Source organism: Chamaea fasciata, unplaced genomic scaffold (genome assembly GCF_029207755.1).
Source record: "Chamaea fasciata isolate MVZ Bird 193981 ecotype frontalis unplaced genomic scaffold, bChaFas1.0.hap1 SCAF_2, whole genome shotgun sequence".
NCBI lineage: Eukaryota > Metazoa > Chordata > Aves > Passeriformes > Sylviidae > Chamaea > Chamaea fasciata.
The window spans coordinates 22,062,309-22,080,286 of record NW_027094087.1 but is presented as its reverse complement, the minus strand read 5'-3'; the positions used below and the strand labels follow the sequence as shown (position 1 = coordinate 22,080,286).

Below are 17,978 nucleotides of genomic sequence, written 5' to 3'. Positions count from 1 at the left end.
TGAGTCCTTTCCTTGAAGACAAGGTACTTCTCCTTATTAAAGAAGCACCTATTGTGTCTGGGATATGTTAGATTCTGCCTGAGTAATTCCAGTATCTGGCCTCTATTGCTAGATGAGAACACTTGCTTAACACAGTGCCAGCATCTGTCACACTACTTCTTTGCTTTGTTTGTTTTAAAGAAGCATTGGTGATTAAATGCATTACATTTAATGAATGAATTTTCAAACTGAGATCCTATAGACACAGGAACCATATCATTCCTAGTCGGGTTTCCATAGCAACTCTAATATGCCCTCTTTGCACTTTTTTAGTGGTGGGTCAGATAAAATAAGCCTCTCTGTCTTTTCTCCACATAGATTATGAAATTTGAAACTAAATACAGACTTGTCTTTTAAAATCTCAAAACACTGTATAATTACTACCCTTACCTCACCTGTTTTTCCTAACCTCGCATTTTAAAGGACATGTCAGGTACCAGAAATAAACAAACAAACTGAAAGGTAAGTAGCATTTGGCAAGACTCTAAGCCAAGTCTTGATGATATAAAGGATTTATTAGTATGGAAATATATGAAATTATCCACCCAAAACCTACTAACTCTTGGGTCAAATCCATCTTTTAATTTAACCAAATTTCCAAAATATTATCATGCTGCTTTCAAGCTAAGCAGTGTCAATTATAGCTGGTTTGGACACAGGAAGGATTTCTTCAATTCCTTAGCTTTGCATAGCATGAAAGAAGCTCACTGATTTCTGATGTTCATTTAAAAGTGTCCATAGGAATAAGAGCATGGAAGGTATGGCTGGAGTTTGGCTTTGTGCCTGTGCACCTGCCTAACAAACTTTTCCTCCCATTTGTTTGATTCCATTTGTACATCTGCCCTATATTTGTCTTCTTTTTGTTTTTTTTACAGGACAAGAGCATGCTTCTCATTCTTTGTGAGAATGGCTTTGCTGTCCAGGTTCCTGCCCCTCTCCCTGAGGAGCATGATTCAGCAACCACCTATCACATAAAAAACCTGCCAACACAGTACTTCCATTTTTATAGTATTAAATCCAAAATCAAGGTAAAAAATTCTCCTGTGGCAGAATTTCTTCTTCTTCATTGTGCCAGGTGATCAAACTACCCAAAAGAGTTTCTAGTCCCTGCAACACAGGGTTTTTGCTAAGCTCCTTGAAAGGGAATGCCAGGTAGAAGCCATTTGTGGCTTGAAATTACACTTTGATTTTGGTTTATTCAAACCTACATGACACTGAAAGCATGATGTGAATTTTGATTATAATAGGAAAACAGCATCAGAGAAAGGGAAAGGTAGTATTAGTGCATTAGTTCTCAAAAACATTTAAATTTTGATAATATTCACAAAAAGAATATTTCTTGTGGTTGATGTTGGCCCTATCAAAGGAAATTCCTTTCAACAGTTAAAAAATCCCCAGGTAGTCACCTTGAAGCCAACATAAAACATATATATATATTTAGCAGTATTTCTGACTTTTAAAAAATGTTTTAAGTTTAAAGGTGTGCATTTTATTTCTGAATGACACTTAGTATTTAAATAGAGTATGTGGGGCCAAAGGAAAGGAGTTATGCCAACTCAGCTATAGTTAGTTTTGTGAAACTGAAAGACAAGCTGATGTTAGGCTCAGAAGGAGAACTTCAGTGGGCAGGCTCTCAGTTCCATACTCAGTCCCCTACAATCCAACAGCCTCTCTGGTTCTGTTGTTACCCTGTGATTTCTCTGCCTTCTCTCTTAAGAGAGAATTACTGAATGTCAGGCAAAGCTTCATTTCATGTTGTAACTTGGAGGAAGTCAGCATTCAGGAGAAAGATCTCTAGGTGTTTTTTTCACAGCAATATCTATAAAAATGATCACAAAGCATGCATATGAAAGGAAAGATTAAAATAATTTATGTAGAGTTTTGTTGGTTTTCTTGTTTATATGTTTGTTGGTCGGTTTTGTTTTGTTGTTTTAGTCAAAAGGGAAGAATAATGTTGAGAAACACTCTAAATAGCTAAACGTAAAAATGTTTCTACAGAGAGAAAGAATATTAATGGCTCTCTTTTTCCTCTGGAAATAGATCAATAATTAATATGTTACAACAAGGATGTTTTAATGCAAGGAAAGATTTCTCATGTAGGGGTGGTGAAGCACTAAAGTGATTTTTATAGTCTATAGAGTCCCTAGAACAGGAGTTTTTTTAAAAGGTAAATCAGGCAAAGATCAGCTGATAATATTTAAGGGTTTACTGGTTCAGCTAACACCTTCTTAGGAAGCTACTGTTTTAGAAAATGTTTGGTACTTGTTTATGCTACAGTAGGATTGAATGGAAAAGAGCTTTAAAGGTTTGATAAATCTTTTCTTCATTGTTCATAAGAAGTTAAGTCCATTACAGTTTCTCTCTTTTGCTGTAGACCAGTGATGCACTACACTGAGTTCAGCTTTCCAGTGCTTTTCTTTCTCCGGGGCAGGCAGGGGACAGGACTTAGGATTTTGGCAGGAGTAAGCATAGTGGTGAAGATTTGGAATAATCTCTCTGAGGAAATCTTGAAATCTGCTTGTTATTTGGAATGATTTCTGTTTCAAAAGACCAAGAGTAAATACTTCAGAGGAGGGAATTTCACTGGAGAATCCCATGAAATCTGGTTAATCTCTGCTAAGTTGACCGGAAAGAGATTTCTGTAGATACTCTGTATGTATAATGCCAGGTCCACCTTGGATTTCATTTATGAGAATCCTTCAGTCAGTGATGTGGAGTGCCTTGGCTTCATGTCTTGGTATTTCTCTGCTTGTTGTAATAGCTGGAAGAGGAGATTGCACGGAGAGAGAAAGAGAAGCAGAAAAAGGAGAAAACAAGGCTTGAATGGATAAAGCAGCAAAAGGAGATGGGACTGGAGGTAGAAGAAACTGAAGAGGAAGAACCCAAAGAAGAGCCATTGCCAGATATCTACATACCAGAGGAGCCCAGTCCCATCCTCTGTGGCTTTTATTCAGCACCAGGAAAATTCTGGCTTTCCTTGGTAAATCAGTTTTTACTTCATGTTGATGATGTGACATCCTTTCCCTTTGAAATCTGTCATGACTAGGACATCAAATTCCTTTCATCCTTGACAGTTTCAGTGGTTTTTGTGAAGTAAACCAGTAGTGTCACCCTGATGCATATTGTTTGGTAGATTTCCAGTAGGTAGGTGCCCTTCTTGGTGGTGCCTGAATGGGCACAAAGACTGAGCTGTTCTCTCGCAAGCAGAAGGTAGAATTTTAACATTGTGGTAGAATGTCTTGTAATGCCAGTGATTGTGACAGACTTCTGTCTGTGGATAAATAGAATCTCTAGGTGTTTGGAAGTAGCATTTTCTAACCTATCATAGATCCTTAAGAAAGTAAGAATTATTCTGAAATTTGCATCTACCTGGTTAGCTGCTTCAGTTTTCTTTTGTCACCATTTCTTTATGGTCCTTCTCTTCTTCAGGGTGGGTATGACTCAGGGTTTCTCTATCATTGTGAATTCTCACATGATGGTGAAGAAGACCCTGAGAAGAGGAACGATGAACCCTTTGAAGTGATTCCTATGGAGGACACTGAAAACAATCCCATTCACCAAATCTCCTTCTGGTAAAACACTGTGATTAACAAATAGCTCTGGGATAAAGCTTGATGAAATCGAACTTGGAAAGGAGAAGTCTATGCTCCTTTGTCCCTTTTAAATTGTGGCTCAGCTCTAGTATACACAAACTCTCTCTAGTTTTCCTGGCACTGAATTTCACTTAAAATTCCTAATGGACATAGCTGGGCCACGTGTCTGACAGAATAATTTTAAAAGACCTTCAGCAATGAAAAAGTGGGATTTTTAAATATGGACTAGAACTCAACCACACTAGATTGTAGAACTCCAGGAGAACCCTTAGAAGTCCCTGCATACAGTGATCACCAGAACAGCAGTTCTTTATCATAGTTAAGAAAGAGAATAAAAACATGGAGAGGTCAGTCCATCCCTCTGGTGTAAAGAATATAGGCTTCTCAGGACATTGTGTCAACTGTATGAATGGAAAGGCTGGATTCTTTTCAGACTCCCAGTGTTAGGTTCCCTGTAAGAGTAGGCATGTTCTGCATCAAAAGGAGGCAGGTTTAATTCAGGCTTTAATCTACTGCTGGCTGCATTCACCATCATCTGTACTAAATGGGGAGCAGGGAGAAAAGACTGCTTTTCCAGCTTTTAACTTGGTGTTTGCTACACTGCCCAACTCAGGACTGAGACTAGTTCTAAGATATCTAGTAAGTGCTGGCTGGACTGTTCCTGAGCAGCCAGTGAGCTGAGAAACATTTTGTAGTAGAATCACACATACTTTAAACAGTCCAAATACTTTGCTTTCAGCTTCCAAACTTGGGAAAGTGATTTCTATTAAGCTAGATGAGCTCTTTTCATATTTTGAGCTTGCTTGTTAGAAGTTGCTGCTATTACTTATTACTGTTTCTTGTTGTTTATTTAACAGCACCAGCAACCCCCTGATGTTCTGTGGGATGCAGGATGGCTCACTGCGTGCTTATCCCCTCAGTGCTGAAGGTGTTTCAGTGGGTGCCCTGAAGGACTACTGGTACCTGAATGTGCATGACAATGACAATGGGCAGATTCGGGGCATCTGTTTAAGTCATGATAATGGGTGTCTGATTACCTATGGTGGAGATGGAAACATTTTTACATTTGACCTCTTGTCAGAGGAAGAGCTTCCCAAAGACCTAGAAGTCATAATCCCCCCTCCTAGGGTAAGTTGGTGCTCTCTTCCCCTGAATCAGGCCTATTCGGTATGAAACTACCCAGATGGGCAAACATGGTTCAATTATTTTTCTTAAAAGTCTTGCATAGCAAAAGCTGAAGTTTCCCAAACTATTTAGAAGAATAGGTTTTGCAAAACATTCCCTAATAAATGGGCTCTGGGACTGCACTGTTCCTTCGCAGTGTTTTGTGTTTTTCTCCAAATAAACATAGGATGTGTTCTTCATATGTAATATTCTACCAGTGCTTTCCTACTCAAATGCATCGTGATGCATATTCCTGGAATGAAAGAATTGCAAAGATTTCTCATACTTCATACCTGTCTTGGGTTTAATTCCAGTAAAGTATGATTCTGCTCTGAATGGGGATTCTAGAAATCCTGTTGGAGAGTACCAAATATGTAGTTTCTCCATACATCTAGTACCATTTATCTGAAATTTACAATGGATTTTTTACATTTTCAAGATAGCACAACACGATGCTGATCCTGTTGCTCTTTCACTCTTGGACAGCATTAGTAGTAATGAATTTACAGGTGTCCAGTACTCACTGCAGAGCTCATCATCTCTAGCATGTTTCAGCAGATGACACTGGAACTCAGAAGCAGTTCTACTGATAATGCACAAGAAAAGGGATGTCAACTCCTCAGCTGAAAATTTTCAGACTTTATTGAATTTTTAAAAAGTCTTAAGAGTGTCTGAATTAAATAAATATAACTGGAAAGAAGCAGTGAGAGCTGTTGAGTAAAGAAATGCCACAGTCCACAATAAACATTACACTAGATATACATTCAGTAGAGTTTTAAAATCTTGAAAGTGTCAACATAAAACAAATTAAACTTTAAAATATGTTTTAATGCTGGTTGGTAACTATATTTTGAAGGATGCTTGGCAACAGAGGCAGAGGAAATTGTGATTTTGGTCATTCAGCTAAATTGTTCATAACTAGTTGGAATCCTCTGCCAGTATGACAAGACTATATAGCACTGAGAATAGAGCCAGAGTTATTTTCCACAAGTAAATGATTAGAACCTTTGAAATCAGAGCCTTGCTGACTCCAGTTTTGCAAGTGATTAATATACAATTATAAAGCATATATACAAATTTATAGTTTTGAATATGTAAGTAACTCTATATAAAGACCTTCATGGTCAGTTCTATTGTTCACGCTGACAACATTGCTTAATGACCATCATAGCAGAGATTTTCCCTTTTCAAAATATATCTTCGTTAAGTATCTATTCTAGTTTTAAGTCATGTGGAAGATGTTAAAATTCTATCTTCATTAAACTTAATGAGATTCTTAGAGAATCAAATAAAAATCATCTGAAACTAATTGAGTTAAATTACAGATCAATTAAGTACAACTAAATTGTTGGGTAATAGTCCCCCGTCTTTTTTCAGAGCATGATTGCCTAGGGAAATGAGGCTTGTGCTACTGCAATGTCCATCCATCTGTCATTCTTCACAGCTAATAATTGTGAATCCATTATGCAGTCAGCAAAAGACAACCAGATTAATTACACATGTAACTTGGAATTAGCCCATGACACACTGACTCTTGTCAATGTGGCAGTGAGGGGAGACAAGAGAATTGGGCTGGGGGGTAGAGAACCAAAAGATGTTATGGGACCGAGTGAAGTTAGGACAAGCAATGATGTAACGATTTATGCCACTGGGGAGGTTATAGGATTTGTGTTCTCTGTCCCTAAGAACCATGTGTCATTAGTTCTTTTACATAAAAACCAGCTTCACTGCTTTTTCCTTGAAACATTATAATGTAATATTTAAGACTAGATAGCAATAGGCTAGATAATAGCATTGAAAACTAAGATTTCTTTTAGTTTTGTGAGAGGTGGTGGGGGCTCTGTCTTAATGTTTATAGAAGATTTGTTGTCTGTTGAAACTATAACTGCATATTTAAAGACAAGACAATATTTTTATTCCAGAGTGGTCTTGAGAAGGAGAAGGGTACTGAAGACATTAGGGATCCTGATGCCTACACGTAAGAGATACTTAGATAATGATGAAAGAGATTTTCAAGTGTTGGTAGCTCTTTTCTCAGCCCATCTATTTCTTTTTGCCTACAAAGAGGAGAGGCAAGTTGATCACCCTGAATTTGGGTCATTTCTTTATGAAACACACAGTTTTTTCAGCCTTTCTCTCCATTTCATCTACTTTTTTTCTGTCAGTAATTCAAATATTGTACTATGAGGCAGTTAACTTCAGACTACAGAGACAACAAAAGGTCAGAGCCCCTTGATGTTAGGAGTGTACAAATATACAGAAAGATGATTCCTTTCTAAGTTTCCTTAAGAACCATTGAGTTCACTGGGAATTTAAGACTGTCAAGGAAATCTAAAAGATCATACAAACTGTAATCTTTCCTCTCTTGCATGAGATAACACCATTTCCTTTTTATGAGTTTCAGTATTGAGGAATACAAGCAGAAAAAGGAGCATGAACGGAAAATGAAGGAAGCTGAAGAAAAGAAAAATAAGAAAAGAGAGGAGTTAAGTGCACTGAGACAAGACTTTGTTTCTCTCCTTCAAAAGAATCAGAAGTTGCCCAAGCACATGCAGTTGCACAGAGAGGTACACTTGGTTTTTATGAGGGTCATTTACCTTTAATGTTGCTTCAGGTCATGTTGGGGCCAAAGATGTCCAATGCTTTGGATGAAGGTAGTTTTAAGAATATATAAATTGCTGGGATTTCTGAATCACAGCTGAAGACTTGTGCCAATTAAGAAGCACAGGACAAAAGTGTGGTTCTCTGTGGAGATAACTTCTGAAATAAAGAAGAGTGTTGAAGTGCATGCATCTATGGCACCTAGGTAAAAATATTTATTATCAAGACCTAGTAGCCAAAATAATGTGATGTTGGGTTTTCCATCTTCCTGCAGGAGTTTGAGATGGACCATAACGTCTTTGAAGAGCTGGATAGGCAGAGACTACAGAGAATCCAGTTAGTCCAAAAGGAGCTGGCTTGGGAGAACGAGAGACAACTGATTGGACTGCAGAAACTACAAACACAGTAATTACCACTTTTCTTCTACTTCTCTCCCTGACCTTCCATGAGGCTTATTGTCTATGAAGTTGTACCTCCCACAAGGGAAAAAAAAAAAAAAAGTTATTTTTTTTTCTCTCTCATATAATCAGTATTTCATCTGTTCTGTTATGATTCTGTTCTTATTTTACTTGGAACATACATAAGAGTGTATGCTCATATTTATGTGTAGTTACTTCTATTGAATCTTTGGTAAAAATGCAGATAGTCAAATGAAGGAAATTATGTCATTTTGATTCACTTCTATGTGAAGAAAGCTGGTTGAGACTGTTTGCCTGGGGTTTTGCCAGTAAGCTCAGTAAGAACCAAGAACTCTTACTGAAATATTGAAAAACAACCTGTGAAATGAAAGCCTGTTTTTAAGACATGTTGTGTGTCTGTCAGATATTTTAATGTCATTGCTAACACGATGTTCTTTATACAATTTGAAGTTATGAAATAAACTTGCTCAAGAACACAAGTTTAAGCATGAGGTGCATTTTGGATTGGTTTTCATAGATCTAGGTAAGAGCTGAATTAAGAGATGTAATTAATAGTATTAATAAGAGATGTAATTAATAGAAGTAAGAGATGAATTACTAAATACACAATAAAAAACACCTTATGCACACAGAGTATGTGACTGGGAAAAAGGATAGAATGAGCATGTTTTAAATCAGTCCTCAATGGGAGATGAAAGTTACTGTCATGAAGAACCTGGTGTAAGTTTCTATATTGGGAAAGGTCTTAATTGGTTTCTTCTTGAACGTCTCCATTCCTAGACTGGATAAAAGTCAATAGATAGTGTCAGATGTCATCATGCTATGGCAATTACTTACTGATTTGTGGATTTACATGTAATGATTGCATGTGCAATAAGTAAACTACACTATTCATGCCCTTTTGGTCAAGGCAAAAGGGTGTGTTGTGCTCACTGACATCAGACAGTTTTGTCTAATTTGGGATTCCAGGTTTCGAGACTCTCTGGAATTTACTCTCACTGTTCATGCTATTCAAAGCAATCATCAGATTTCCACCTACAGCCTTCTAAAAGTGTCTGAGAAATATACCCAAGATAAGAAACACGAGGACAGCAAGTGGGGAGTACTTAAAGAGAAGCGCACAGCACTTAAAGAGACAGAACAAGCAGAAGAGGAGATCCCCAGAAAGACAGGCCCTGTGCGTAGAGGTAATGATAACCATTTAAATCTTTCAGTGATATGGTCTCTGTCTTTCATCTCAGTTTGCTTTCCTGCATCCAAGATAAATAAATATATGTGTAAGTGCAGATAAAGAAATATAGATGTGATTTGGTTTCTTAGTACCCACATACAAAGTAACACTTATAGCTTTTCATGTTTAGATCAATGTCAGCAGTTGTCTGTCAGCCCCATCGATAGAATGTGACTAAAAGTCAAGTCAAAGAACCTGAATACTTTCAGAATATCCACTGCAATGGAGCTATCCTGATGTACATCAGCTCTGCAGGAGTTGTCTGAGGGAGTTTCCAGTAGCTGGGACTGCACTGTGCTGTATGGTATTTCATCTTCACATGGTCATGTTTTGTTTCAGAAAGTGTAGTTTTTGAGGATGAGGATGAAATGCTGGAGACACCAGAAGTGCGAAAGTCAACCACACATTATATAGAAAGCAAACGTGAGAAAATCAGAAGACTTGCTGAGAAATATGATGCTCGGAAAGCCAAGATCATGAAGAGGAGGGCAGAGTGGCATGAATTGTGAGTCTTGAACTGGACTCTGTTGCCTTTTAGTTCTGTTTCTTGTTCGAGGTCAAGTAATGCTGTTTAGCTGTCATATGGCACTTTAATCTCCCTGCTTAGGTTTTTATATTCCTAAGGGTAGTAATTAAAACAGATAAATTTTCATGTATCTCTAAGTCTCAAGAGAGCATTAGAATATATTTACTTTCTATGGTTCCTCTAAAATATTATCAAATTTGAATTCAGCTAGGTAGCTGCATTTTCAGATAGGGAGTAAAATGTGTCTAAATTAATCATGACTGAGAGACACCTACGCCATTACCATCAACTGTTAGTGAATCCTGTCAGCCCCATACTGTAACAGCTGGGTTGGGTCAGCAGTCTTAGCATCTCAGCCATCCTGTGAGTGTTTGGGATATGCCTTCATGCTCCATGCTGCTCTTTATCTTGAGAGGCAAGAAGGGGGGACAGGACATCTTTCACAGAATCATAGAATATTCCAAGCTGGAAAGGACCCACAAGGATCATCAAAGTCCAGCTCCTGTCCTTGCACATGGCAGCCTCAAGAGCCATGCCCTGTGCCTGAGAACATTGTCCAAACACCCCTTGATGTCTGTCAGGCTTGGTGCTGTGACCACTTCCCTGGGGAGCTTTTTCCAGTGCCCAACCACCCTCTGGGTGAAGAACCTTTTTCCAAATATCTAACCTAAGTCACATCTTTGAATGACCACTTTTTCAGGCTGGTTTAGATGGGGTTTTGAGTTACCTGGTCTAGTGGAAGGGGCCCCTGTCCATGGCAGGGGCACTGGAACAAGATGATCTTTAAGGTCCGTTATAACCCAAACCATTTTACGTTCACGGAAGTACCAAAGTTCTTCCTTAGGAGATGAATGGCAGGGAATGGGACCAATGTAGAGTCAGAATATAAAGCTTTTAAGGTTACTGAATGTTTAACAATGTAAAGTAGGATCAGGTATTCTGTGCTTCAGTCTGGTAGATTGTTGATGTGTGGCTCCCTGAAATTGATAGCAGCATGTACTCACTTAACCCAGAACTCTGTCTGAGTGTGAAGGTTTAAACTTTCCCATGGCAGAGCTGTGTTTTAAGAGTTCTTATGGGGAAAAAAAATCTGGGATTTTCATTTAAATGTGAAAGGATATTCTTTCCAAAGTAACCACCCTTTTCTGAAAGAGATGTATCGCTCTTTCACCTCCCAAACTTTGCTGCACAAGTCCGAGGATATGAAATGGCTCTTTGTTCATTTGCATGCTTTCTGTCTTGAAGTTCAGCTTTATTTTGTACCTACCAGATACAAGAGCAAACCTAGAGATAACCATAAGAATGCCAAAGATGCTGAGGAGATCAAAGAAGCACGGGAGAATATTGGATGTTACAGGCTGAAGACTGCCACTAACTACACACTCACTGAAGATGATCATATAAGCACTAAGAAGAAGATGATGCAACTTGCAGTCCTGGAAGATTTGGTATGTAAAACCGTGTGTATTGCCCCATTTTTGGGGGGAAGTGAGGGTAGTGTATTATTCACTGAAGAAATTTTTTGAAAGGGATTCAAAGTGAGTGTGGGAATAGGGCTTGAAGGAGAGACGGCTGTCTTGAGTAAGATTTAGTTACAAATCAGCCCTTCTCTTGTGAACTGTCTTGTGCTTCACTAAACCCAAACCTGAATCAATCCAGGGTGGCCCTTTATAACTGAGAAAGAGCATTTACCTTTACTAGTACTTCAGCAGGAACACCTGTCTTTTGATTATAAGTCTTATAATCTAGTAAAACACTGAACTAAATAACTAAATAACCCCTGTCATGAAACACAAAAACAGGGATGTGAGCAAGGACAAATGTTCTAGTGTGGCCTCTCTCTATTTGCACTTTGGCAATCACTGCTTCTGGAATTAGAATCTTCCTGAGAAACCAGGTCTTTTGGAGCCACCTTGCTATAGTAGGACTCCTACAGTTAGCACACATGTTTTAACCACAAAGACACAGTAAGTTCAAATGTTGTGCACTATCTTCGTTGCTTTCCTTGTGACTTCTTTCCCCCCATCAATCTCATAGGAATGGTTTCTCATTGTATTTGGCTGGAGTACAAAAGACTGACACTGGATAACTTTGACAGCAAGGTCTAAGCATTACAGAAGCAATGCTACAGTCTCAGGGGATTTGTTGCATCATTTTAGTCTCACGCTTGGGCTTCAGCACTTCACTGTAGTGCTGATGCTACCAGATATCCAGTGATTAACCTAACTCATTAAGACAAACAAAGGGAATATTTCTTGTCATAAATTCTGGGTTTATACAGATGAGGAATTCCAGTTGCTGCAGGTGGGTGGTGTGTTATTTTCTTTTATAAAGATCAGAGAAGTTTCTGCCAAGTATATTAATGATAGGCACATTCAATTATTCTTCACATAAAAAGAGTCAACTAATACAGTGACCCCTTATCACAGAATGATTACTAGTCCTAATGTTAGTCTTCTTGAGTTGGGTAAGACTACTTCCTGTGGTGGAGAATCCTACTAAAATTGTTTTTCCTTTGCAGATCCATGAGATGAAAGTGAATATGAACAAAGAGATTGTGTCTTTGCGGGACCTCAAGGTTTCTACTATTGATGAAATCATGAGTTTAGTGAAGGAAGTGAAATCCATACAGGCAAGCTTAGATGTATCAGAACATCTCCCTATTCCCCTGATTCCTCAGTTACACCCAGATGAGGTTCCTGAAAAAATAGTTGAGTATAACAGTGATGTCCTCCTAAAGTTCAAAGAGGAGCAGGAGGCCAAGGCCAAGCTTAAGGAACCACTGGAAGGCTGTCCTTCATCTCGTGCATTTAGGCACGCGTTTCTTCAAACTCCTCCGGCGGAAGAGGGTCACGCATCAACTGTGGTCTCAGAGGAGAAGAATGCTTTTGGGATGAAGAAAGCAGAGCCAACAGAAATGGAACTGGAAATTTTAAAGAGGGAGAAGATAAAGAAGCTATACTTGCGGGAGACCTTGATTAAAAAGGTAGGAAATTGAAAGTTCTTCAGATTAAAAAATCCCACTAGATCATAAATTAAACCAAAATCCCTTCTGTGCCAGGAATGCAGTTAGTTTTGCCTTTCTGCAGTCCAGGAAAATGATAATTGTCACAAATTTACAGTGTAAATCAATACAAATCCATAACTATAACCTGTGTTCTATTACCACTTGAAAAAAATATCTTGGATTTCTTATTGATTGTGCCATGAATCTATGATCTTAGTGGCCAAAAAGAAACCCCAAAAAACAAAAACAAAAACCAAAACCAAAACAACAACACAAAAAGACAAGTAAAATTTTAGACATAACATGAAAAATTACAGAGTTTAAAAAGCAGCATCACAACAACTTTGTAGATTCATGTTCTCAGCTCTTAAATAACTGTAGTTTCAACTTTTTGGTCCAAAAATTACTTTGTAGGATTAGAAAAGGTACAAAAGAGAGTAATCAAAATGCTTAGTCATGGGAAAGATTCTTTAAAAGGTACATCTAAGTGGTAAAATATCTTTGGCCTGCAAAAAGGGCAACTGAAATGGTTTTAGAGATGTGATAAAATTCTGAATAGCATAGAAAAAGAGAGCATGAATCATCTTTTAAAAGGAGGAGAGATATCAAATGAAATGGTCACATAGAAAGCTTGAAGCATGCAAATGAAAATAGTTTTCCTGTCCAACAATTAGCTAAGCTTTGGAACTCAGCCCTAGGATGTGGGGGAAGCTATAATTTGAAAGAGTGGAAAATAAAATCCATTCAAAGCTGTTGAACACAAGCATCCTGCTTCAAACTCAGGATGCCCCTAAGTCAGAGTTTAGGAGGGTACAGAGAGCAATATACCAGGGGTGTGCCACTGTTCACCTTGTTTGCTCCATTTCTTAGCATTCCTCCTCTAATTTCTGCTACTGGGCATTGATTCTTTGGTCAGCCTCAACACAGACTCCCTTGTGTTTATGTGGAAGGTTTTGAGGGAATACTGAAATTTTGCTGTGAACGTCACACACCTGTAAGTTAATGTAGCAGCTGCTAGTACTTATTTAGGTGTAAGTGTCTAAGGGAAGAGCTAGCAGTTATTAAAAAAAAAAAGTCTGTCAAGGCAGAAGAGTTATTTATTGATGCATCTGGGATTGCTACATAAACCACTGTAAACTACAGCCTGCTCTAAGACATTCCCTGAAGAGTAAAATACTTGAGGGATGGAGGAGATGCAGTGAAAGATTCCTGTGGAGCCCTGGTGATTCTTTTACTATTGTGTTGAGAACAAAGACACATTTAGGATTAACTTTGTCTTTCTAAGTGCATCAGCACTCTCTAGGAAATAGCATGTCTGAGTTGTTGATTTGGCAGAGAGAATTTTTCCCTGCTGCTCCCTTCTCTAGCTTTGCATGTTTAACTGTGCTGGTAATACTTTTCCTGTTCCTGATTTGATGCTCCTTTGCTCCAGATCAACACACTGGTGATCAATTTCGATGCTGAACTTCTCCTTTTGCGGCACAAGAAACTGAAGGTGGATGTGCAGATGAAAAGTGCTGCTCTGCGCTGTCTCACATGCTGTGAAGAGCTGCTTATCCTGAAGAAACTTGAGATACATGAGGATCGTCTTGAGGAGCAAATTTGTGCCCTCATCAATGAACAGGAGGATATACAAGTAAGTAGGCCACATGTACCATTAATTTAAATTTAACAGTACCATTAGTGCATGGCTTGAAACAAAAGCAAACCATAAAATAAATGATGGCACCCCTTGGCTTTGTTTTAGCACTGATCCAGTGACTAGTGCTAAATTTTGAAAAACAGGAAACTCTTGATGATAAGCCTACTAGGATGGTCACTTCTGACTTCCAATACTTAATTTTTTAATAATCTTAACATTTGTATTTTAATAGATCCTTCATGATATGGCATAAATGACTAATCACATACTTTAGGAACATACTCCTAGGTGATGCTTGATTGAACTACGGGTTTAATCAGGAGAGAAAGACAAGTTCTGCATTTCCAGATCTTCACAGATTCATCCTATCTACATACACTTGAGTTGTACCTTTTAACTGAAATAGTTTCTTGTTTGTTTAGTCAAAATTGAAGAGCTACCTTGCACAAATAGAGGATAGAAAATGTGAGATTGTAAAGCTTCAGGAACGTGAGAAAGCTCTTTATGCCAGCTTCGAAGCATCCCTTGGAGAAGACAATGAATTTGCTGATTTTCTGACCAATATTTTGAAGAAGGAAGTTGAGTATGTGGAAAAAAAAGAAGTAGGAAGAGAAGCAGGTTGGAGATATTGTTCTTTTTGCTTTATGGATTTGTTTTGCATATTTCCATGTGGCCAAATACATGTCTCTCAGTCTAGCTGGAGCCCTGAGTATACACAACACTCCAGTCAGTTCAAAAACCCGTAGGTCAGACCTACCCAGATTTGTTTATAGACTGACAATGTGTTCTGTGGCTGTCATCTTGAATGATAACAGTGATGTAATCCAGTTTCTAACATGGCTGCAGTTGGTCTGATAAGAGCTCCTGCAATTCACATCCTGTAAGTCAATACTGAGGACTGATAATTGGTTAGAGGAAGAGGCACAGCTTTAAAAGTGCTTCCTATGCTGTACCAGTGGGAGCTATGGATAAGTGATTAGTCTGTCACATTTGTGACATTCTGCTCTAATCAGTCCATGGACTAATGAGAGATCATAAACCTAATCTGCAATCATCTATTAGTCACAGGACTAAACATATTACAAAAGGATTTAATTTGTCTTAGTGACTCAGTTTTAGGCTGTTAAAGCTAGGCAGTCTTACTGAGCTAAAATACTTGTGCTCTCTCTGACTTGGCTTTTGATTTCAAGTAGGACGTGATTAGCAAAAAGTGCAGACAATGGTGATGCTGTTATGTTCCATATTCTGCTTGGTTGATTAATCTCTGTAATAGAACAGTAAACCCACACTGTTTAAGTTCCTAACACATATGAAGAGATGAAATACATTGAAGTTAAGTCCCAAAAACATGGGCTGCACTTGTGCCTGTTCTACTACTAGGTGATCTTTCTCACTTTTTCCCCTCTTCTTTTTTCTTTTTTTCTTTCTGTGAAAATATCGCATCAGATCAATGCAATAGGCACAAGGTACCTGGATTCACTTATCACCAGAATGACCTTTCACGGATTACTGGGTTTGTGTTCACCAGCACATTGGCATAACGCATAGCTGGTGGGTCTGGAGTGTTTTGCAGGCCAGTCTCTGTTTCTTTCAGATGAAAAAAATGAGAATGAAGAGGAGGATGATGAAAAGCCTGACTTAAAGACTGATGAAGAAAATTGTGGATCTGAAGATGTAGTCCTTGGTGACTCTGTTTGCCCAGAAGGTACCTAAGCTGTTTTTTCCTTGTGTTACCTAGTTGTTTAGCTTTAGGAGCAACATCGTGTGTTTGAAAAGAAAGGACAGATTTTTTAATTATTCACTGCATGGTTAAGTCATGAAGGGCTGGAATGTGTGTACCCCTCCTGTGTGCAGCATTTTTCCCCAGGAAACTTCGGTCAAGATAATAAAAGCACTGGTAGTGTAGACTACCCTAATTTAAAAAGTTTGGAAAAATAAAACTTAGCTAAGCAGTAAGAGTTAATTATTTTGTGTAAAGAAGCATTCATCATTTCACGACTGTTGTCGGGAGAGAAAAGGCTCCTCCCTGGAGTGGAGCAATGGCAAGGCTGTAGCTGCTCTCTGGAAACCAGCTGCCTGGCCTGGCTGGATCCCTCCCTGTTCAGGGAAATTCTGAGGGGATCCTCATGCTGTTAATTGAAGCTCTTTGTTACCACCTCGTGGATTTATGCAGCAATTGCCTGTTGCTAGGCTGCTCTGAAAAGTTAGGAGCTTTACTTTGCAAAATCCTCTTCATTCGTGCATTCGAAAAAGGCAGGCAGCCTTTCTCTCTCCTTTTCTTTTGTAGGAGCTTAGCTAATTTTGGATGTTGTTTTTTTAAAAAATCTTTGAGTGATGTGTCAATGACCATGTAACAGCACTGCTTCATTTTCAAGTTCAAATTTACCAACAATTCGCCTTCCCTTTTATTTTTTAAATGGATTTTAAAATCATTTCCACAAATTGAATTTTTTATTAACTCCTCATTCATCTCATTTTTCAGTGAAATGTTGGGAAGCAGTAAAGATTTTTACTTCTTGTTAAAAAGTCCAAATTGCTAATTTAATAGGGAAATTACATGTTGCATTATCCTCTTCATATTTGTCTCTTTATGTGGAGGAGTTTTTTTGCCTTTATTGGGCTCTCTTTTTTTATTATTATGCCTGCCGATTTGGGCATAATTATGCACTTGTTTAGCATTACTGAAATCACAGTATCGGATAGAAATTCGCAGATCTTCCTTACCATGACACAGGTTCTATGAAATACAGCTTTGTTTACAAATAGAGCTATGAACGATCCCTACAGCAAGTTCATAATTTATAGTGAAGGGTGTTACAGAGAAACGACTACGTGCTCACATAATCGAAGATTTTACTGCAACACGTATTAATTACTGGGGCTGCATTACAGCTACAAAAGCTAGTATTTCAGCACTTGACTTTAATGCTAGCTTTGATGCATTTAATCTGACTTCTGGAAACAAACTGTCGTGACTGAATGTAAAGAAGAAAATGATCCATCCAAGACATTCACTCAATCATGGAGCCCCATGGGTTTATGTTTAAGGATGCTCTAGGGAACCAAACCCACGGTGTTATTATGGGGAATGCTGGGAATGTGCACAGCAGGAGAAGGTACCAGCTCTACCCAATAACTCCAGTCACAGTGAAAGTAAGCTCTTCTTTGACTCTTTCCCTCCCTAGGCTGCAGTGAGGATCTCTTCCTGAACACCATCCAGCTCCGGCAGCAGCGGATAGGCATTGAGAAAGCTTTAGCAGAGGAGAAGAAAATTGCTGCTGACCTCAGAAAGGAATATGATGCCTTGGCCATAAAGGTATTGTAGTGTTTTCTCAGCAAGCATCAGCATGTTCAATGTAGTGCTAGTCATTAGCTCTAGTCTAAGATTTAAAAACAAAATCCTAACCCTCTGAGGGGCCTCTCTTTGGGAAGAGATATCTGTGGTAGCACAGAGGCAGGAGGCAGCTTGACATGGGTCACCTGTTCTCCTGAAAAGGGTAAATCAAGTTGGTCCAGCCTTAGTTTTCATGGGGCTGGTCCAGTTCCTTCCCAGCTGTCTAGCCTCATGTAGCAGCAGGAACTGGATTCTCTGGTTTGGATGAAACACACGGTGTGGTCTGGCCTATCCTCTGTGTGTGTGTATGGGAACAGAAATAAAAGAATTCTTACCCTAACACAAATCCAGGTTAAAATAAATGCATAAAAATTCTGTTTTTTCATCTATTTTGATTACTTTTTGTTATTTTCCATTGCTCT

The 17,978-nt window shown here is 38.5% G+C and overlaps 1 protein-coding gene across 1 annotated transcript in view; it reads left to right on the top strand.

The window, feature by feature from the left end:
• Positions 1-17,978, top strand: part of CFAP44 (cilia and flagella associated protein 44) — a 38,386-nt gene that overhangs the window by 16,344 nt on the left and 4,064 nt on the right. The window contains exons 14-28 of the mRNA XM_066206898.1: positions 915-1,067; positions 2,801-3,019; positions 3,469-3,611; positions 4,490-4,760; positions 6,719-6,774; positions 7,201-7,363; positions 7,672-7,802; positions 8,786-9,003; positions 9,387-9,552; positions 10,844-11,021; positions 12,095-12,559; positions 14,013-14,216; positions 14,645-14,840; positions 15,817-15,927; positions 17,408-17,538. Coding sequence (XP_066062995.1) covers positions 915-1,067; positions 2,801-3,019; positions 3,469-3,611; positions 4,490-4,760; positions 6,719-6,774; positions 7,201-7,363; positions 7,672-7,802; positions 8,786-9,003; positions 9,387-9,552; positions 10,844-11,021; positions 12,095-12,559; positions 14,013-14,216; positions 14,645-14,840; positions 15,817-15,927; positions 17,408-17,538 — 2,805 coding nt within the window. The remainder of the gene's footprint in view (positions 1-914; positions 1,068-2,800; positions 3,020-3,468; positions 3,612-4,489; positions 4,761-6,718; positions 6,775-7,200; positions 7,364-7,671; positions 7,803-8,785; positions 9,004-9,386; positions 9,553-10,843; positions 11,022-12,094; positions 12,560-14,012; positions 14,217-14,644; positions 14,841-15,816; positions 15,928-17,407; positions 17,539-17,978) is intronic.